The sequence below is a fragment of the Neurospora tetrasperma genome (assembly GCF_000213175.1).
Source record: "Neurospora tetrasperma FGSC 2508 unplaced genomic scaffold NEUTE1scaffold_81, whole genome shotgun sequence".
In the NCBI taxonomy this organism is placed as follows: domain Eukaryota; kingdom Fungi; phylum Ascomycota; class Sordariomycetes; order Sordariales; family Sordariaceae; genus Neurospora; species Neurospora tetrasperma.
In genome coordinates, this window is record NW_009799179.1 from 7,008,807 (window position 1) to 7,029,920 (window position 21,114).

Below are 21,114 nucleotides of genomic sequence, written 5' to 3' on the forward strand. Positions count from 1 at the left end.
CACGCTAACTCCGTCGCTGATATCCAGAAAGCTCGAGGGAAATTGTAGCCCAAAAGCGACCGGCGATTTCCCCACCCATAAGCGTAAAATCAAAACAAAAAAAACGTCAATAGCTGAGATCGATGTTGCCCAAGGATGCCACAAGTTTATCGTCTTGTGACGCCCCGGTGTTATTGCTCCCGCCCACGTCGGTTTGAGACGTACTGGAGTTGCTAGTGCGTGACTGCGATTGCTGTAGGTCAACTTGTTGGTGTTGTTGTTGGTGATGTTGTTGTTGTTGTTGCTGCGGCTGCTGCGGCTGCTGCTGCAGCTGCTGCGTTGGCGGTATGCCGTTATCGGAGAAGCCAAGGTCTCGCATCTCCTGGAAACTCCAACTAGGTTCGAAGCGCCTGCTGTGCCACGCATGGTCAACTCTCTCGTACATCTCATCAATTTGTTCGAGACTGATCTTGCTAGTCTCGTAAACCATACACCATACAAAGCCGACCGCTACTATGCAAAACGCGCCCCATACGAAAAACACTTTAGAGCCGAGATCTATCGAGCTTTCGTCACTCGCTGCGCTGTTCGTTTGCATATACGGGGTGCCGTAGGCGATGCCAAAATTGAGGAACCAATTTGAAGCCGTAGTTATTGACATGGATTTGGCTCTAACCTTGAGCGGATAAATCTCGGAGGTGACGACCCATACAACTGGGCCCCATGATGCAGCAAAGAAGAAGATGTATATCGCAACAAAGGTGATGAGGACCTTGTTCTGTGCTGATAGGTTGTTGGAGCCGCTGGCCGTCGCGAAGGCAGCGATCAGCAGCTGACAGATGGCCATGCCGATGGCGCCCACCATCAGGAGCCGACGCCGGCCCCATGATTCGACCACGAACAATCCGGGTATGGTCGATGCTGTGTTGATGACTTGCATAATGAGAGAGATCTTGAAGGGGTTTCCGACGCCAGCGTTATTGAAAAAGGTGGTTCCATAGTACATGATAAAGTTCACGCCGGTAAGCTGTTGTAGCATCTGCAGACAGCAACCTGTGAACGTGCGACGGCCAAGGTGAGGTTCGCCAAAGAGAATGTCCTTGTAAGAATCGGGACCCAGTGCCATCTCGTATTGATGGTTTGCTTCGATTTCGGCAAGCTCCTCGACCAAGGCAGGGTGAGTAATGTCCAGTCGACGCAGCCGACTGAGAGAAAGGGCAGCGGCGTTCTTGTCTCCACGTTTGATGAGGTAACGAGGAGTTTCGGGTAACACAGTCAAACCCAGGACCAAGACGCAGGCCCAGGTTAGCTGAAGTCCTATTGGTACCCGGTAGGCAGCAGCTGTCTTCAATTTGTATGTGAGGATGTTGACCACGGCAGCGGCAAGAAGCCCCATGGTGATGGAGAGTTGGTAGGTGCACACCAGTGTTCCTCGAATCCACTTGGGTGCCATCTCGGACTGATATAAGGGGACAAGCACTGAGACAATGCCGATACCAACACCGGCAACCGTCCTGATATTGTCCACGTTAGTTCAGGAATGAGCCAAGCAAAGCCTAGGGGGTAAAAGTACACACCTTCCTGCCACCAACAGATCGATGTTATATGCACAAACCTGCAGGATGGCGCCGATTACGAAAATTCCGATGGCGCCAATAAGGGACCGGCGACGTCCATAGTGATCTCCGAGAGGCGCAGCGAGTAAGGCTCCGATGGCGGTTCCGGCGCTGAGCATGGCAACGATTAACGCACTCTCCTTTGGGTATATGCCAGGCTGTCCGTTGCCGTCGATGTAGCCGGTCGAAAAGTGGTCTTTGAACGATTTCATGGCAAGGATGCCGTTGATGGTTCTACAAGCCAGAGGTGCATAGTTAGCACTTTAGTTTGATGTTATCTCAAGGGTCTGGTCGCCTGGTCTGCGGCAACGCAGCATCAAGCCAGTATCCATCGCAGATGCCATTGCATGTCCCATGGCATATCCGTCGCATCGACGTGCTCGCCGCGCCCGAGTGCATTCAGAAGAGAGGCTTACCCAGTGTCATAGCCAAGGAGTAAGCCGCCTGTGGCGACAAACAGGCCGACCATGATCGCTGGGGCAGATGAGCCAGCGACATTGTCGGGCTTCTGCCAGCCCATGGCGAAGATCGCCATGGCGCAAAAGGTCGAGGGCAGTCAGGCCAGGGTTCAGTGTCGTTGCCGCTGGGTTTGTCGCGGACTGACGGTGATGAGGTTGGACGATTGTTGAACCATTTGTATGGGGGTCGATGTCTTGGGGTCCCCGTAGCGAAGCGACGGTAGTAGAGGAGGTGGTAGTGGCCGGGTCACTAGTGGCACTTGAGGCTGTCGAGGGCGGGAACCACAGAGGTCTGTGTAGGGTGTCGACTGTGGTTCTCGACTGGAGATCTTGACTGTAGGCTGTATGCTTGGGTAAAAGTTGTGGTTTATTACTTTTGGCTATGGGATGACAGCGACAGTCCCCGTCCGACTGGTATCCCGTCTGACAGAGAGCCGGGTCGGGAGGCCTGGCTGGTGTCTTTACTGTCCGTGTCCGCGTCTGGGTTTGCGCAACGACCTGGGCCAGAAAGGTAGCAAGACGACAGGACGCAGCAAAACTGAAGCCAGAGAGAAGAAAGGTAGGAGCGAGGATGGAGTCCTGGCAGCCAGTGTGGATGACCCGGGGTGGATGATGGGTGGACGGGGTGGGTGACTGGATCCAATGGATGGCTAGGCGGACTGGACGCTTCGAGATCACAGTTCCTCTCAGCACGGGAGGGGCGCGCTCTGATTGGCCGGCCTACCCCAGAGCCCAGACACCGACAAGCCCGTGCTCAGTTTGGCCTCCTTTAAGCCTGCAATTGCCTGGCCGCACGCCGCCTGCAGGCCTGGTAAATTCTGGGGCTGTGAAGTGGAAGTTTTCCGTGTTGGAGGGGATATCCATGATGAGCCGAAGAGAGTACCTCCCTAGGTATTGCCAGTATCCAGTGCCACGAGTGCCTCTTGCCATGGGACGACATCACTCAAGACCATGCCTATGGGATGGATGCGATCCAGATGGGTTGCGATGGGATGAACAGGGCATCACGCACAGGAACCGCACCTACATCCGATAGTAAGCACCCAGGGCACCTTCCCCAGAGGCCCACCAAAATGCCTGCGCGTCTCCATCCACTCTTCTTGTCACTTTGCCTCGTCCATCCCGAAAGCCTTCTGAGGTTCCTTTGACATCCCCAGACTAGTTCCCATTGAGATGCTACACTAGTGCCACATGCTCCGGCTGACCCCGGTGACCTGCAGGACGCTCGGCTATTCGCACGCCTCTCACTTCAGTTCGTGATGCCGTGACTAGAACAATTCGAAATATGTTCGATCATGACAGTCAAGTCCTTTTGCGACGCGATTTTTGTCATAGTCCTCTTGGTTTGCACCAGACAGCTTCAAGCGCGGGACGCAAGCGACGTTGAAGTTTTAGCAGAAGTGGCAGACAATCATAAACCGAGCCCAGCGAGATAGATGCTTCTACACTATTGGAGCCTGTCTTGCATTGCAACGATAATTATATATGTTCTTGGTTTTCCAGATTTCTCATGAACTAGCAGACACTGTGCTGACCCAAAAGTATTTGTCAATCTCCGCAGCTGTCCTGTAACAGTACCATGAGACGCTCCCTGAGCTCGACAGCCCACGTTGCTATTTGCTGGATGGCGCAGAGATTATTCGCTTGGTGTTAGGTAACCGGGGCACACCTGTATCGTGAAGTGCTGGAAGGATCACATCAAAAACGGCAAACCCGCTGTCCAATACCACGCCAGAGACGTGTCTGACACGCAAATAACCCAAAAATATCCGTTACGGTATCTCCCGTCATTCAAACCATCAGGCATTCGTCGCTGTTTCGTGCCGTGGGGAAAGGCCCCAGGCCAAGTGCCCCTGGATTTGACTCCAGCTTCTTAGTTTCATAGCATTGTGGGGGGCTAAAGAGGCATCATGGATGGTTTCGACGCTTCTACATATCTACCCCATGAAAGAACACCATTCAGGGACGTCTACCTTGGATGCTTTTCTATACGCGAAGACTTGGTTACTCCGGAAAGGTCAATTGTCATGAACAAACTTGCCAAGGTAACGATGCCTACATTTGTGCCCCGTGTCACTACTTCCAGGGAATCTTACTTGCCGCCTAGTGGTGCTTCTGAGCTGCCGAATGGCAACACTGGCAATTGAAATCAATGGCTAACAAGTGTTCCACTAGCGCATCTAGAAGACATTCCCGGAATGTTCGTAAGGAACTTCAACAGTCTATGACTCCATGGCTTGTCCATGTCTTGATGGCTTCAGCAAAGACACTCCACTCCTCAAGTACGGAGACGTCATATCCGAGTGTGAGGAGATCCAGGTATTCCACTAGTCGTGTCAAGATATATTCCGGTGGACGGAGTGGCTGAGAATGGGACCCTTACCTCATATCCCTACAATCCAACATCCAGTCTTCGCTCCTTGCGCTTGGGAACTTCCCCGTGGCACAGCATGATCCTGCCTTACGAAGAGACAACGAACCAAGCAGCGTCATTCAACACCATGTTCATCTCCAGACCGTGACAAACATGTTAGCTCGATACCTATCTTAAACTAAAGACAACGTTTAAGAATCATGTTACTATGTCAAACCTGATTTGGCGCCGTCAAGTGCACCTGGATTCCACTGCCCAAGCAGCATGCGAAGACGCATATTGTCATTCTACCAGCGCACCCTGGCAGACGCCTTTGTTCTTCCGCCTCCCTTTAGGTGCCTATATGCTTCTTTTGATTCGTGGTTTGTAGGTCTCCTATTCATGTCTTACGAATCATCACTCCACATGTGTGAAGTATTTCTCTTCCTTCCACTACCCATCTCGCTGTGGTACCGAGACACCGAACGTTCAGCTTCGCGTGGGTTAAGTCGCCTACTAGATAGATCAAAGAGCTACCAGTACACATGAGATGACAAAAGCTCGACAAAGAGACGCTTCAAGTCAATACAATGTGGAAAGCTAGAAATGAGTTCAATCTAGCAGAATCGTACAACTTATCTCCCTCACTCCCAAGCCATACTACCGAGACAAACTATTGGCTGACCACAGAATAATCAAGTGTGACTTACGGGCCACGCGTGATTATTTACAGCTTATTACAGAATACTCAAGGGAAAAACGTTGTGTGCTGATTACTCATCCTTAGCCACGAGCGGCGTGAGTGGGAAGACAGTATGCTATACTTGGACATGGACGGAAAGCACATATCTTGTAGAGATATTCTACCAGATACTTACTCTTGAGCGAGGCACATACTACAGCAAGAATTCCTGGACTCGCTTGCAAGCAGAAAAAAATATGGCACACATCGTCACTGTTGTCATGGCGTTACTGGTTCCTCCTGGCTTGAGGTCTTCATTTTCATATGAGGAAGACCATAGCCGACTGATAACTAGTTGACCAACAACATCTTATCAAACCTCTCTGCAATATCTGGACTCTTCATCTATACACATTGCATCGCTGTCGTAGCAAGTTCGTTCTCCAAGGAAGCCTTTTGTTCCTCATCTCAATGCTTTGACATCTCAACTCTAAACGATTGCCTTAACTTAAGAAAACCAAAACCCCTCTATGTTGAAATATACAAACCACAATAACCACCGATATTGAACCAGCTCCCTCTATCCAGTCGTTAGTTACACTTGTCATGCTTCACCCGCTTCGTGATAAATCAGTGGAGGCAGCCTATAACAACGATACAAGGATTTTGTACAAAGCTCTAGTGTTGTGTGTATCCGGACCCAAATTTCCTCACTGTTCATCTACGATTGTTTCCACTCTTCTGATTACAAGATCAGGCTGTACTTGGATCTCGGAACATTAGAAACGTCAATGCCTCAAGTCAAAGACATACCTCGTGGATGGTCTCGGACTAAAAGACTTTTCACTGAGCACCAGACACGTAAAGTGCTTGCTACATCATATGCATTTTTAGCTAAATCAAAGCCAACGAAAGGTAAACTTTATCCAATGCGGATGTTCCATGTATGTGTCAACATACTCCTCACTCCTCTGATCAAGATGCCAGAGGCTCTTTGTTTTGTCGAATACCTCATCGACTAGACAGCTAGGCCATATAGCGTTATCGTCAGTATCTACGTACTGTCTAACCCATGAAGATTCCCCATACGTACCCCAGCCTTGCCGTTGCGGCACCGGTTCGCCAGTATCACACTATAAAAGAGACACGAGAGAGAACTAGAGGCACGTACCGAGCCTTGATCCGAGACAGGAACGAGCTGGGCTGATCTAGACCTTCCAGGGATATTCTCCACAATGCCTAAGAAGTAACCGCTCAGCGTAATCTTCAAGATAATAACCCAAGCCAGCATACCGGCGGACTAAAAACCACAGAGTTGAACGAACGTGTTGAGACTGAACTTCGTGTCTCTTTTATTCATCTCCCTTTCTGCTCCAAAGCGAATTCATGGCTATCATCATGACATTAGAATAAAAAGACTACCCATAAAAGTACAAACATGTGGCGCCAGCATGTATTCCAAACCGCTAGTGAAGATAAAGATGCAAATCCCGGGCAAATTGAGTTTTACACAACCGCCGAGACTAACCAAAACCCATCATTCCATTTCAACTCCGGTGTTGTTATTCCTTCTCGGAACCCGTCCAAGTAGGGCTGGTATAAGCATTTCTTGGACAGGCAACTTCGCGAAAATCAATTCAAACCTCGAGGGTAACCTTCTGACCCTTGACGCGGCCGATGACTTGCTCAGGGGCATACTTGGGAATGACCTCATCGTCATGGAGCATCTCGAACTCCTCGGTGGCGTCACGACCCATGAAGTTCAGAAGAGCTTGAACACCACCGGGGTGTTCCTCAAGCCAGTTGGTGAGGTCAAGGACGACACCCTTGACGACAACCCAGAGGTCCTCCTTCTTGTTATGCTTGGCAACCTCCTCCATGGTGTACTCCTTGTCGGGGATGGTGAAAGCCTTGGGATTTTCCTTTTTGGGGGCAGCGGCGGCAGTGTCCTTCTTAGGGGCCTCAGTGTTGGCAGTGGCCTGAGCACCGGACTCACCGCCCCACTGGACGGAAATCTTGCCAGGCTGCGAGGGGTCGATGTGGAGAGCAATCTGACCAAGACGGGCAGCGCCAGCGTTGCCCTTGAGAGCCTCCTGGAAGAGGTAGTTGCTGGCAGAGTCACCAGCGACACGGCCGTAAACAACGCAGCCAAGGAGGGAAGAACCACCGAGACGGTTGGCACCGTGAACACCACCGGCAAGCTCACCGCAGGCGTAGAGACCCTCGAAGGGCTTCTGCTCAGAGTTGAGAACCTGGGCCTTGTCGTTGATCTCGATACCACCCATGGTGAAGTGGAGGACAGGCTCCATGATGGAGACGTGGAAGTCGTCGTTGATATCGACGGGCAAGTTATGGAAGAACTTCTTGCCCCAAGGATCCTTCTGCTTACCCTCAGCGATGGCGTTGTAGGTCTGGAAGGTCTTCTGGAGGTGCTCAGGAGTGCAACCGATCTCCTTGGCAAGCTCTTGGCCGGTCATCTTCTTCATCAAACCACGACCAGAGTAGTGGCGGGTGTGGAAGTCAAGGGTCTTGGAAGCCTTGGAGTTGAGGATAAGGCGGACGGGGTACTTGCCCTTATCCTTCTCCTTGTGGATCATGCCGGAGACGTAGTCACGGTGGCCGAGCTCGTCGCAGAAGCGGTCACCATCGCCATTGAGGAGGAGACCACCCTCACCACGAAGGGCCTCAGCGGCGAGGAACTTCCACTTTGAGTTGGGGTCCTTGGGGTCGACGAGACCCGTAGGGTGGACCTGAACCTTGTCCATGTCGATGCCATTACCGCCAATGGCCATGACCATCTTCTGGCCGTCGCCAGTGGCGTGGGTGCCGTTGGTGGTGGCAAGGCCGTAGACATCGGGGCGGTGTTTCTTCAGGAGGGAGTCCTCAGTGAAATCGGCGGCGTAGCCACCAGTGGCGAGGACGACGGGGCCATCAAGGGACTGGGTCTCGCCGTTGACCTCGTACTTGACACCGGTGACCTTGTTGCCCTCCTTGTTGAGGCTGGTAACGCGAGCCTTCTTGATGATCTGGACGCGCTCGGGCTCGGTCTCGGCAAGCTCCTCAAGGCGCTGCATGAGAGCATACGTGATGGCCATACCGGGGAACTTGGCATCGTGCCCACGGTGAGTACGGGGCTGGGAGTGACCGCTGGAGGCAGAGTTAGCCGTATTACTCTTGACAGAGCATTCCGCATAAAGGGATTACCTACCCGAGACGGGAAACGAGAGTGAGGTCGAGCTTGAAGACATCCTGGAGCCACTCAACGGCGGCAGCGGACTTGTAGGTGAGGACTTTGATGAGGTCGGGCCTGGCCTTGTCACGGGCAGACTTAAGGGTATCATCGTAGAACTGCTTGACGGAGTCCTGGATGCCGAGCTCAACCTGTGTCCTGGTGAGGGCACCGTTGATGCCGGAAGTGGCCTTGGTCGAGTTGCCGCCGAAGAAACCCTGCTTGTCGAGGACAACGACGTTACCACCGGCGAGATAGATGGTGTGAGCAGCGCTCAGACCGGACACTGCATGAGAAACAAATTATCAACAAGATGTCCATGAACGACATGACACCGCCAGATGTCGAATGACGGATGTCATGGCCCGCGCGCGGGGTAGGGCGCAGTGCTCAAGTGGGAATGTTAACTTACGGCCGCCGCCAACAACAATAACTCTAGGCGCCATTATGAATATGATGTGTACCTCACAGGAAGACAAACAAACCTGAAGTGAATGAGGATGAAAGAGGGAAAGAGGGATACAGGTCAAGGTAGGTAGGTAAAAGAGAAGAGGTTTGCAAGCGACAGGAACGCAGGCCTGGTTATTATCTGGTTCGTTGTGAGGGAGCGTCGGTCGACCTGGGACCTTCCGAGCCACGGACACTACTACTAAGCAACGAATGGAACAACCGGGGCCGGGTTGTGTTGGTTGGTATTCCTAACACCCTTATTCGTGAGCCGAGGTCGAGCGTGGGTGGGCTCTCAACGAAACGACAGGGGTTAGTACTGGTACCGGGAACAGTGCAAACACGGGCGACGTCCAGCGAGCAGCTGGCAGCGTGAGTGTCGCCCCATAACGGCATTATTGATCCTGTCACTAATGGGGATCCCATCTCCATCTTTTCTTTAACGTGAGGAGTTACCTAGAGGTAGGTACTACTCCTCTCCTCTTTCTAATCTACGTGAGCCAGACAATATCCGAAACAATGTGAAAAGCTGTCACGACATTTTCGCTCTGTTTCCCCACGGCACACTGGCATCCGTCGCCAGCTCAAGCGACACAGAGGAGCCGTTGATCGAGAACATTGTTGAGACAAAGGAAGAACAAGAGATGACGGCTCATAGCATCATGACATCCAAGGGCCTTGTGTGCTTGTGTACTTTGGATCTCGCTGCCGGTTTCTAGCCGAGGACAAAGTGAGTGGACGTGGTGGACTGCGCGCAACTGGCCGTCCAGCAAATGTACCGAGGCTTGCTGACAAAGAGACCCCAAAGCGGACAACTACTGTAAGGAATAGGCAAATAACATCACGCAGCAAACAGGTACAGACCTCTCACCCACTGTGGGGTTCAAGATGCAAAACAGGAGGCTCCAGGCAACTCTCACTCCTGTTGAGATGTATCGAGGCTCTTCATCGAAGTTATGTGAAATTGCTTTCGGAGAGAAGCTTCTTTTTTTCTTTGACTGAAATCTGCCCAAGCTGATGCACACGATGCCACGATGTCCAGAATTCGCCCACTGGGTTTCCATTTTCACTCACCCACACATCTTGGCAAAATGCCAAGCTGCTAGCTATGTACATGGTACACTTGGTTCGCAACCCGCAGTGTGTAGAAATCGCCTTTGGTTACCTGGTTGATCCTCGCTCTCTCCCCGTTCTCTCATTCCCCAATGGAACCGGCCTAATCCCCCCGCCCATCCGGGCTTTAAACCCCCAGGATTCCCCACAGAGTCACGAGCCGGCCAAGCGGCCCAAGCCAGATCATAGCTCCCCACCTCCCCCCAATCAACGAACGCGGGCGGTTGCCGCTTCTCGTGTGTGTGACGGTTGGAGGTGCCCACTCTTTGAAGGCATGTGAAATTCGGCGCAACGTCGCAACCAAAACCCCAGCATTCTCGAGATTCCGCACCAATGAACCATTATGGAAAGCTTGGTTGGCTCAATGCTTCGTCTCCAAACGGAAAGCTGTACACTAGTGTCCACTACCAAGAACAGGATCATCAGATGCGAACAAATGCATCTCGCAACCTGTGCAGACATTGAACCGAACTCTGAGATCGGTCAGGGCAGCATCTCCGGGTCCCTGATACATGACCCTGGCTGCCATGCTCGGTTCAGCCATCAAGGCTTGTCAGATGATGAAACGTCCAATGTCTGGCTCCAGGTCGGGCAACATAGGGCCGGTGTCGTCCTGTTGACTCTCTGTGCTTTCCCGTGGCATGTGATATTCTCCGGTTTTGAAACTAACAGTGTGATCGGTAGATCTATGCTCTGTTGACGATCCGGATGTTGGGTGCTGTTTACGAATGCCCAGCTGTCACGAAACAAACTGTAGTCTGATGAGTGAGCATATGTTCTACCTGTTGCGTGTTGTATACAGCCTGCGCACCGCCCAATGTCAATGTTGTAGCAACCTGTCCCGCCTATATGGGCTTTAAATCAACTTCACGGTGGACCCAAAATATGTCAGGCAACGCAATTTCTAACCGAGCCATACCAACGTGACCTAACACATTTCCAACACTTGTGGAATTGATCATATTAGGTAGTTAGGATACTTGATCAACTTCGGTTCAAAGTCCGCGGACATCATGAAATGTGAAGTACACAATGGCAGCGCCGCAATCACTTACTTATGATTGACTGCTTCCCCGCCCCAGTTCGCACGTACGTCATCGCCGACATCCTATCCAATGGCTCGCTCGCTACTATTCGTTTCGCTTTCTGCCACAACGTGGGATGCGATACGTACGCCTAGTGTACATCTCTGTGCAGGTGATCGAACACCGTCGGATCGTACCATAGAGAAGAGACCTCAGCACTCGAGTTTTGATTAGTGTGACAGCTATGCGATTCACTCCTTACATCGTCCTTGCGCCAACTGCAGCAGTCGCCTTCGCTCAACTCTTTGATCCTCTGCATCGAACCGCTTCTGATATCAAGCAACAAGCACAGTCGCAGTCGGTCAACCACGCGCAAATACCACTCGCAAAGCCTGCCGGAGGACTCGGCCCAGCCATGCCGCCTTCCGGAGCGCCCCAAGCAGACGGCCCCGCGAACGCAGGGGGTGGCAGCTCTGTCATGCTTTCGGATGTTATGGGTCGAGATAAGAGCATAAATCTTTTTGCAGGGTGAGTCGCCTTCCTTGTCTTTAATTGAAAAAAGCGCTGTCGACTCTGGTCGTCCGAGGACTAGCTGACATTTCAAAACATGATAGATTCCTTAGGGGCATCGAGTCTCCATCGCAGCGTCTAGACGATCCGGCCAGGAATACGACTGTCCTCGCGCCCCTCAACTCGGCGATAGAAAACCTTCCACGGAAGCCATGGGAAGACCCGAGAGACTACAGCGCTTTGGGCGCAAATGCATATGAAGGCGACGATGGACAGGGGAGAGCGCAGCGCAACCTGCGCAGGTTTGTCGAGGCTCATTTGATTCCAACCAGCCCATGGCCGGCGGGGGAGAAGATCAAGCCGGTGAGCGGTGATACGGAGGTCTGGTGGGAGGAGAAAGACGGTGTGAAACGTGTAAGAGGACATAAAAGAAACCACAGCACAGCCTCCTCGACCTCATATGGTTATACTGACACTATGGTCACCGCAGATCCAACCTGGAGACATCGAGGTTCTTAGTGTAGGTAGCAGTGTCGTCAATGGCGAAGTGGTAAGTTCACTCGGTTCATTATCTTGCGTCCACTGCTATTGTCCTCACTGGGCATTTTCTTGCCCGGAGTTTGTTTGTCGCGGAAATACTGACCTTGAGACTTGGATCGGACAGTGGATCTTGAAAGGCGTTCGGAATGCCTCCTGAAAGGAGTTGACGACGGAGGTTAGGACGAGGGAAGCTTTCGGGTCTGAATCAGAGCATGGTACTGAACCCTGGAATATCATCAACGGGTGGGAAGTCTGATGATGAAATTGACTCGGTCACATAGCAAGCAATGAATATCTTGGTTTTCAGTGATAATATGGACAACAACTGAACAGGAGGACATCAGGTTTTTGCGATAAAGCTCGCGATAACGAGGTATCGGAGTGGATGCTTGTGGATTTTAGTGCAGTCCGGCTGTCTGAGAACTGATGCCTCTGCTGGTCACCCTAACGGTTATGGTAGGCGGTAGCCGCTGGCAAGTCTTCGAACAGGACCCACCGCATATGACAGGAATGATGATGACACCGCACGTTGACGGCGCTGAAATCGGCCCAAACGACGTCCATGCGGTAGAACACGAGCCTGAATAACAAATTGATTTTTTTCTGAGCTTTCTGCGTGATGGACTTCGAACTTGGTCAACCGTTTGGCCTCGTAAAGAGATATCCGATTCAAACAGCCAAATCCCGTCACCGGTTCTTGAAATGCGCGCCTTGTGTCATATTCGGGCTCTATCGGCGATAAAATAGATACGTAAGGGGTGAGTACGGACGATAAGAAGCCTTGGTGGGTCAGGAGTAGCAGAAGAGTGAATTTCCTGGGTTTTGATTTGCTGGAATCAGGCTTCGCGACATTTTGCCGCCTTATCGCTATCAGTTGGAAAGGCGGAAAGAGATCTGCGCCCCGGTTGCCGGTCTTGCGACACAACACTGCTTGCTACGTTTGATTTCCGACATCTACTTGGTCGCTAAAATCCTCTACTGAACCAAGCCCTGGTTGTCGACAGCCGTACCAAAATCCAAGTTCAGTCGGGATCCTCTTGAGCATTCGAAATCCAGAGGGCATTTGTCCATCGATGGTCGCAGAGAGGTTCTATGACACCTGTCGCAGCTGTACGCGCCAAGCTCCTTCCCCCCCTTCTTCGTGTTCTTCCAGCCCAGCTTTTGCCCTGCCCTGCCTGGTCCCCTGACAGAGCTCCTAGGGCTCCCGCCTCGCCGAACTAGGTGAGGCCGATGTCAGGCAAGCAACGAAGCGCCTGCCGCAGCGCACTCCCGCTTCTAAGCCTTGCCATCCTTTCACCACCTTTGACTTCATCACGCAACCAAACCTTGCTCCTCTCCAAACCCCCCACCAGCGCTCCGGTCACATTCAGCTCATTCCTGCATCACCCCTAACAAATACTTGCATCTCGCGTCGTTGGCATTGCAACTGACGCCGATCCCCCAGAGCCTTCGAACAGTCCAACCACGATGAACTCCCAGCCCCAGCCTCTGCATGGCGGTGGCCCCTTTGATCGCGACCGTGACCGCGAACTCGAGGAGCAAAGACATCGCGCCATTCAACAGGAAGAACTAGCACGACGAGAGAGGGACCGCGAACAGACCCGCGAACGCGAGCGAGAACGTGAGCGCGACGACGCCGAACGTCAGCACCGGGAACCCTATCAACCCGCCACCACCCCTCACCATAGCAGTGCTGGCTCGATCCCCATCCACCAACCGGTCGCCTCCAGAGTTGCAACTACCATTCACAGCCCCGGCGGCTTACTTGCCAATCACGGAGGCTCTGCTCCTTCCATGCCCATTGGCGCACCAACGGGACCTGCTCCCGCTTTCGGCCCGCAACTACAACATGAATCCGGTCGGCCTCCTCCACACGGCGGGCCTGGCGCTGCGCCGACAACCCAACATCAAATGTTCGCCCCAATGTCTCACGGCCCCGGCGGCCCAAATAATTCTTTAGGAGGGTCGGGCGGACCGACGTCTCTCTTTGGCGGTCCTCTCCAGCAGGAGAACGGTCGGGGGTTACAGCAGGACGGTGTGCGTGGCATGCAACAATTGCCCTTTGGCTCCAACATGGGCGCTGGCCACCCCATGCCTTCTGGCCCCAGTGGAATGCCCCAAGGTCAACAGCCGATTCTTAACGTACGTAAAATCATCTGGTTGGTCGGCAGGGTGCGAATCCATTTGCCAGTGAATGCTAACGGTATTCTCAACACAGGACGCTTTGAGCTATCTCGATCAGGTCAAGGTCCAGTTTCATGAGCAACCAGATGTATACAACAAGTTCTTGGACATCATGAAGGATTTCAAGAGCCAAACGTATGTTGGCCCTCCGTGTTCGACAGTCTCCTCTAGAAGCAGGCTAACCGGAAGCAGCATAAACACTCCTGGAGTTATCACAAGAGTTTCCGAGCTATTCGCGGGCCATCCAAACCTAATCCAGGGCTTCAATACATTCCTGCCACCCGGCTACCGCATCGAGTGCGGTTTGGAGAACAACCCGAACAGTATTCGCGTTACGACACCTCAAGGCTCCACCTCGTTCTCGATCGGTGGAAGTCGCGCGCCACAACTCGAACCTGCACAACCAACATCAGGTCCCGGTCAGGCCTTCCTAAGTGCACGACCAGGGAATTGGCCGCCATCTACTGTGCAGCACAGCATTGAGAGCCCCGAGGTGGCGTATAGCGTGCCTGCACAAAATGGCCCTGCTGGATTTTCTGGACCTAACCAGAATGCACCCTTCGAGAATACCAGTCCGGTTCAGCAGAGATCCGTCCCAGCCGGCCAGAACGGGGCTGCTGGCACCCATGCTGGGCCAGCGCCTAGAAATGCGCACACGCCTACACCAACGGTGGCCGGCCAGCCCAACTCAAACGGCAGCGTGGCTCATCAAGCAATCATTGAAAAACGGGGGCCAGTTGAGTTTAATCATGCAATTAGCTATGTTAACAAGATCAAAGTGAGTGCATTCCCGTTGGCCAGCAGCGACATAAGTGGGAGCGGTTTTCGTGGCAAGGATGGGGCTGGGAAGTACTTGTGGAGACTTGATCGTCTGAACTTGACATGGAACTTGAGTACGGACTCAAACTGACTCTTTTCAAGAACCGTTTCCAGGACAAACCCGAAATCTATAAGCAATTCCTCGAAATCCTGCAAACCTACCAGCGCGAACAAAAACCTATTCAAGACGTCTACTCTCAAGTGACCACTCTGTTTCACGCGGCGCCCGACCTGCTCGAAGATTTTAAGCAATTTCTTCCCGAATCGGCCGCGCAAACGCGACCGGCCGGCCAGCAGCGCCCGGAAGACAGCGCGGCGATGGCTGTCACGACGCCAACTCCTCAACCAGGCCTTCCTGTTCGTGATCAACAGCCTAAAATGCCACCGGTCGGCAACTTTGCGCCTCCGCCGAGCGCCAGCAAGGAGAGCAAGAAGCGTGCCCGTGTGGAGAAGGCCGTTCCCACTACCGCACCTCCTGCATCCGAGCAGCCGCCCGTCTCGAGTTTGCGGTCAACCATTCAGCCAGCGGCACCCACCAACAAGCGAGCCAAATTATCACACAAGCCCGTCGTCGGCGATGGCAACTTTATCGAACCTACTTTAACTCCTGTCATGCCGGAACCGCTTGGTCCGATCCCGCTTTCGACCTCCGGCCAAGATGATGTACAATTCTTCGAGAGGGTCAAGAAGCATATCGGCAACAGGACCGCGATGGGCGAGTTTATGAAACTCATCAACCTGTGGAATCTTGACCTGATCGAGAAGGACGTGTTGATCTACAAGGCAAATCACTTCATGGGTGGCAACCCCGAATTGCTGAATACCCTCAGGAACATGCTAAGGCACACCGGCACGGAAGAGGTAGTTGAGAACCGCCCTGAACCACCGCCAGGCAAGGTTTCTTTGAGCAACTGCCGCGGTTTCGGTCCCAGCTATCGCCTTCTTCCTAGGCGGGTAAGTGCCTTTTCGTAAAATAGCACTATTTCTTTTCTGGCGCGCTAACTATCATGGGATTACAGGAACGTCTCCGTCCTTGTAGCGGTCGCGACGAACTGTGCAATTCGGTACTCAACGATGGTTGGGCCTCACATCCGACGTGGGCTTCGGAAGACTCGGGCTTCGTTGCGCATCGCAAGAACGGTTACGAAGAGGGACTCCATCGTATCGAAGAGGAGCGTCATGACTACGACTTCTACATCGAAGCCAACCAAAAGTGCATCCAGCTCCTGGAGCCGATCGCCCAACAAATGCTTACGCTTACCCCCGCGGAGCGAGCACACTTCAAGATGCCTGCAGGTCTTGGTGGGCAGAGTACTTCGATCTACAAGCGAGTGTTGAAGAAGATCTACGGGCCAGAGAAGGGCTGTGAAGTCGCCAACGAAATGTTTAAGAACCCTTTCGCTGTTGTGCCCATCGTGATGGCTCGTCTCAAACAAAAAGATGAAGAGTGGAGGTTCACCCAGGTACGCATCACCATTCCCCTGACCTATGATTCGCTGTTACTATGTGTTTGCTAACCCAATAAATAGCGCGAATGGGAGAAAGTTTGGCAGAGCCAAACCGAAACGATGCATCTCAAGAGCCTGGACCACATGGGTATTCAGGTGAAGACGAACGACAAACGCAATCTTTCCGCAAAGCATCTGGTCGACGTTATCAAGACCAAGCATGAAGAACAACGCCGACTGCGAACGACCAAAACAAAGATACCTCGTTACCAATTCCTGTATGGGTTCCAAGATCAGGATCTTCTCCTTGACCTCCTTCGTTTCATGGTCATTTATGCGAATGTGGGTGGCCAGCACAACGCTCTGGAGAGGAGACGTATATTGGAGTTCTTTGAAACGTTCATCCCGGCATTCTTTGACCTTCCAGAAGAAAAGGTACAAGAAAGACTTGCTGATATCGACCAAGATTCTGGAGAAGAGGATGAAGAAGACTCGGCGCCCGCTGAGCTCACCAATGGCAGGACGCGACGCGGTAAAAAATCCGACCTACTTCGCGGCGTCCTTGATCCGGGCCGTAATGGTAGTCGTAGCCGGGGCCAAAAGGAAGATAGCGCAGCAACAGGAAGCAAGGAGACGACACCGGATGTCGGGTCTGCTAATGAGGAGGAGATGCCCGATGCGCCAGATGATCGGGCTGTCCCGGAGGTCTCGAATGACCGCTGGTTGCCCACGATTGGTCCCATCGTCTTGGAGAACACCAAGGATGGCAAGCCTGATGGACTTGTCGATGTCGATGGTGAACTGAAGGCGGATGCACCCTTTGTTCGTGCCTGGTACAACTTCTACTGCAACCAGAACATGTATGTGTTCTTCACTGTTTTCCAGACGCTGTACAAGCGCCTCGAGGAGGTCAAGGCCAGCAAAGACAGCGTCCTTGAGGAGATCCGCCGGGAGACTGCTGTTAAGCCCGCAAAGATCCTTGGCATGGTCAACCCAGGCCTACACTACTTCGACGACAAGAACCCGGAGACATTCTGGCCTCGTACCGTCGAGCTGATTGAAGATTTCATCAACGGCGAGATTGACGAGAGCCGGTATCAAGACGTGCTCCGGCACTACTATCTTCGCAAGGGATGGACAATTTACACGATCCAAGATCTGCTCAAGACACTTTGTCGCATTGGTCTTGCCTGCAACAACCCAGACGCCAAGGGCGAGAAGACCAAGGAGCTCGTTAGGGCATACCTGGAGAGTCGTCAGCAGGAGACTACCAGCTTCCAGAACGAGATCAGTGCTCGTAAATTTGCGGAGAAGTGCATCAAAGATGCCGATATGTTCGTCATCAGCTGGGTAAGTATCTATTGAGAGAAAGTTGAATGTAACAAAATACTAATCTGTCATCAGTATCCGGGCAAGAAGGAAGCTTCCGTGCGCTGGCTGAAAAAGGAAGACACCACCTTCTACATGGACGAGATGGAGCGCATCCAGCAATGGCAGTACTATATCTCTTCTTACATGCGTCAAGAGCCCACGGAAGGAGTAGATAAAAAGCAACTCCAAAGGGTATTCCTCTCCCGCAACCACGCCGCGGCGACAGAGGGTATCTCCGAAGATGATTATAAACCCAAGCCACTTGCATATGACGAGGGCCTGGTGATTAGGATTTGCCTCAATTCGTCCAAGATGGTGTTTGAAAAATTCACTTCGGAATGGTTCGTCTACAACACCACCACCTTCGACTCGGAAGAGGACAAGGTTTTCCACGAGGAGAAGCAGGCGTTCCAGAGAGAGCTGCGTGATGAACGCCTCAAGGAGAAGTTTGTGACAAATAACTCCTGGATGAAGGGCCTGAGCCATGAGGAAGTCCAGGCAGCCAAGGACGAGTTTCAGAGGTGGAAAGAGGGAGGCATCGGTATGGTCGAGTCGCAGCAGCAGCCGCCCCCACAATAGCCACAAGCCCCACCGTGGTATTGCGGTCATGGGCGGCGTCCTTGAGAACGAAGGGATAGGGTGAGTGACGGATGCTCATGTGACGGGCCTCAGCGTTTCATCTCCTTTCGGCAGCAGTAGTACGCTCTGGGTTGCAGCGTTGGATGTTGGTTCAGATAATTTGGTGATGGAATTTATCAGGGAGTTGAGGGAAGCGGTACGATTTGCTTTAGTCGTGGCTTTTGTTTTATTTCCGTTCAGCCTAGGCGAAGGACCGTGTGGGTATCAACAGAACAGAACAGGCCTAGGTTGATTATGAAATTTGAATCCAACTCGATATTACAGAATGAGATATAGACAAGGAAGCATACTGAGAAGGGGGGAAGAGCAAAGGAAGGGGTGGGTCTCGAGAGGACCAAGTGTAGTAAAGGGGACTCTCCGCGTAGGTACAGGCTTCTCATTACTAGAGGCTGTCCCTTGACGAGGGGTCAAACCCGCTATCAACGGGAATTATTTGATCACATTCTGTCAATCAAATATAGTTGTGTCTTTCACGTTAACGCTAGTCATCTCGGTATTTGTGCTGCAGAATACTGACTGTAAGGTCCCGACAGTCTAGTTTGCGTAGTACCCCCTTTCGACTGCGTACGGGTAAGTATGAAAGCTCGGACCACGTAGGTACTTCGATGGTCATACTTGGCAGGCACATTACTTGTAACCACCACCACTCACTTCTTCCTTAGCTCACGCAAGCTCCAAACCAAACGTTCTTCCTCTTCTTCTTGCTTTCCAGTTTGGCGGCTTTAGGTTGGGATCACAGTACCAATTAGCCGCATGGAAGAGTCGTAAACCACTCGCCTCATTGTTTTCTTCTTCTTTGCCGGTCAACCCCCATCCCCCGTCATGCTTGTCCGGCGGCCGCCGCCCTTCGGCGTCACTCTCGGCATCGTGCCACGGTGCTTTCCACGTTCAGTGCCAGTCACGATGACGACAATACCACTTGTCAAAACAACACCCACCCAAAATGTTGTTGCAATCTATCATGGGGCGGGCCCGTCACAGTCACGATGGCAATTACAGCATTTTCGTCCTATGTCTAGTGGACCGCTACCTCAGGCTCAAAATACGCCAGCAGTCGCAGAAGCCGCCCGGACTCGGGGTGGGAAGGGGAATTCTTCTTGGCGGATGATGCAGATTGTTCATGTCAGATTGGCTTCAACTTCAACTCGGTCGTCATCGGAGGTGGTGCAAAATAAAAAGGGGGGGAATCAAGCGCAAGCGCGGGCTCAGGGTCAGGTTCAGGCACAGGGTCAAACTCAGCTACGACCGACTGCTGCGAATGGGGTCCCGCAGCTTAAGGCGCCAAATCTCGGTGAGATTTTCTCTGTGCTTTCTCACCCATTTGGACGGGGTGAAACGAAGTGGGCAGTGAAATAGATGGAGATGTTGAAGCTAATAATGGGAGTTTGTTAATTTGCAGAATATCCCGAGCGTTTGCTTATTTACAATGCCGGCAAGGGGAGTAAGTATTGATGGTTCTTATTTCGTGGGATCTGTTTCTCAGGTGGAATCCGTGTGGCTCGAGAGATACAGCGGAGGTGCCATGGTCTTGGTCGAGAAGTCATGTCATCAGAGAGTTTACTTCAGATAACTCGGCCGTTTTTTCCAGTTACTCAAATTCATTGAACATTAACACTGGTGCTAATATGATATACTCGTCCAAACAGAAATCATTTTCATCGCCCTCCTCAAACTCACCACGGTACTGATCTTCTCCGCCTTCGGCCTCTTCGTTGCTCCGGCTTACATTGTCAACGGGTCTCCACTCGCCGGCGTTGCTAGTTTGTTTCCCCCATCCATCCCTCCCATTCTTCACGAACAAACTTCTGACTACTTCCCAGTCTTCACCTGCGGTCTAACCCCCTTCCTCTTCCTCGCCCACTCCTCCCGCCCCTTCGTCGCTCAAATCCACCTTACCAAGCTGCCCCCATACGCCCGCCTATCCTCAGACGTCCTCCTCCGCTTCGCGCGCTCTCTGCCCCCACAGTCTGCTTCCCGTCTCGAATTTGTCACCATGTCACTGATCGGCAAGCCCCGCGTGAGCAGCGTAGCCATATCGGATATACGACCTGTTCCTTCCTCCCAGAAGGGATTGTTCAAGAAGGTGAATTTCGTCCGGGTTGATCAACCCCCTGCTAGCTCTACAATAACAGAAGCAAAGGGCAAGAGCAGCAGCAAGCCATTGACGTCCGCACAATGGAAAATCCAACAGCAACAACTAAAAGACGGAAAACAGCATGGATGGAGGCAAAAGATTCTCTCCTGGACTCGGTTCAAGACGGTCAAAGAGTTTTATGTTACTGATGTTCCCCAAAAGACGGCGGAGAAGAGAGGGGTGAAGGAGGCGAGGGTTTGGGAGGAGATTCGGGGTTTGATTGAGAAAAGAGCGATTAGGGAGGCGGAGAGAAGGAAGGGGGGTAGGTGAAGGGAGGATGAGAGCCGAGGAGGGAGTAGGGACTGGTGGAAGCGAGTTGCAGGGTGTAGTTGTGGGTGTATGAATAGTTGCCAATAGAGTAGTGATATTGTCGGCGTGGCCAGATGATGATGCTTGTATCTGTGAAAGGTGATGTGTGAAGGGCTCATTGACATCATAGACTTGATAGGGGTATAGGTTACTCCTGTGGTAAGATCGATCGCTTACATGTTAACATTGTAACATTGGACTGACCGTGCTTTTAAAACCACGATAACCTTTCAGTGAAAACGTTTTCTCTATACTACG

At 52.3% G+C, this 21,114-nt stretch overlaps 7 protein-coding genes across 7 annotated transcripts; 4 read left to right on the forward strand and 3 right to left on the reverse strand.

The window, feature by feature from the left end:
- Positions 1-106: 106 nt before the first annotated feature.
- On the reverse strand, positions 107-2,130 carry NEUTE1DRAFT_92040 (uncharacterized protein; the record flags this gene model as incomplete). Its single annotated transcript, XM_009858403.1, has 3 exons — positions 107-1,493; positions 1,557-1,829; positions 2,012-2,130. The coding sequence occupies 3 exons, from the start codon at positions 2,128-2,130 to the stop codon at positions 107-109; spliced, it is 1,779 nt and encodes a 592-aa protein (XP_009856705.1).
- Positions 2,131-4,047: 1,917 nt separating this feature from the next.
- NEUTE1DRAFT_18864 (uncharacterized protein) lies at positions 4,048-4,200 on the forward strand (the record flags this gene model as incomplete). Its single annotated transcript, XM_009856614.2, has 1 exon — positions 4,048-4,200. A coding segment is annotated over one exon (153 nt), but the record flags the coding sequence as incomplete, so codon positions are not given.
- A 1,492-nt stretch (positions 4,201-5,692) lies between these two features.
- NEUTE1DRAFT_114943 (uncharacterized protein) lies at positions 5,693-6,379 on the reverse strand (the record flags this gene model as incomplete). Its single annotated transcript, XM_009858404.1, has 5 exons — positions 5,693-5,732; positions 5,902-5,961; positions 6,049-6,114; positions 6,151-6,221; positions 6,260-6,379. The coding sequence occupies 5 exons, from the start codon at positions 6,377-6,379 to the stop codon at positions 5,693-5,695; spliced, it is 357 nt and encodes a 118-aa protein (XP_009856706.1).
- Positions 6,380-6,418: 39 nt separating this feature from the next.
- NEUTE1DRAFT_119061 (uncharacterized protein) lies at positions 6,419-8,863 on the reverse strand (the record flags this gene model as incomplete). The annotated part of the gene is made up of 3 exons (XM_009858405.1): positions 6,419-8,235; positions 8,297-8,603; positions 8,730-8,863. The coding sequence occupies 3 exons, from the start codon at positions 8,761-8,763 to the stop codon at positions 6,726-6,728; spliced, it is 1,851 nt and encodes a 616-aa protein (XP_009856707.1).
- A 2,176-nt stretch (positions 8,864-11,039) lies between these two features.
- On the forward strand, positions 11,040-12,263 carry NEUTE1DRAFT_73350 (uncharacterized protein; the record flags this gene model as incomplete). Its single annotated transcript, XM_009858407.1, has 4 exons — positions 11,040-11,430; positions 11,517-11,826; positions 11,903-11,962; positions 12,077-12,263. The coding sequence occupies 4 exons, from the start codon at positions 11,147-11,149 to the stop codon at positions 12,107-12,109; spliced, it is 687 nt and encodes a 228-aa protein (XP_009856709.1).
- A 1,156-nt stretch (positions 12,264-13,419) lies between these two features.
- NEUTE1DRAFT_73353 (uncharacterized protein) lies at positions 13,420-18,894 on the forward strand (the record flags this gene model as incomplete). The annotated part of the gene is made up of 7 exons (XM_009858408.1): positions 13,420-14,094; positions 14,171-14,271; positions 14,329-14,914; positions 15,070-15,909; positions 15,975-16,418; positions 16,485-17,753; positions 17,808-18,894. The coding sequence occupies 7 exons, from the start codon at positions 13,420-13,422 to the stop codon at positions 18,351-18,353; spliced, it is 4,461 nt and encodes a 1,486-aa protein (XP_009856710.1).
- Positions 18,895-19,235: 341 nt separating this feature from the next.
- On the forward strand, positions 19,236-20,817 carry NEUTE1DRAFT_51934 (uncharacterized protein; the record flags this gene model as incomplete). Its single annotated transcript, XM_009857276.1, has 3 exons — positions 19,236-19,704; positions 19,813-19,854; positions 20,060-20,817. The coding sequence occupies 3 exons, from the start codon at positions 19,236-19,238 to the stop codon at positions 20,815-20,817; spliced, it is 1,269 nt and encodes a 422-aa protein (XP_009855578.1).
- Positions 20,818-21,114: the final 297 nt, after the last annotated feature.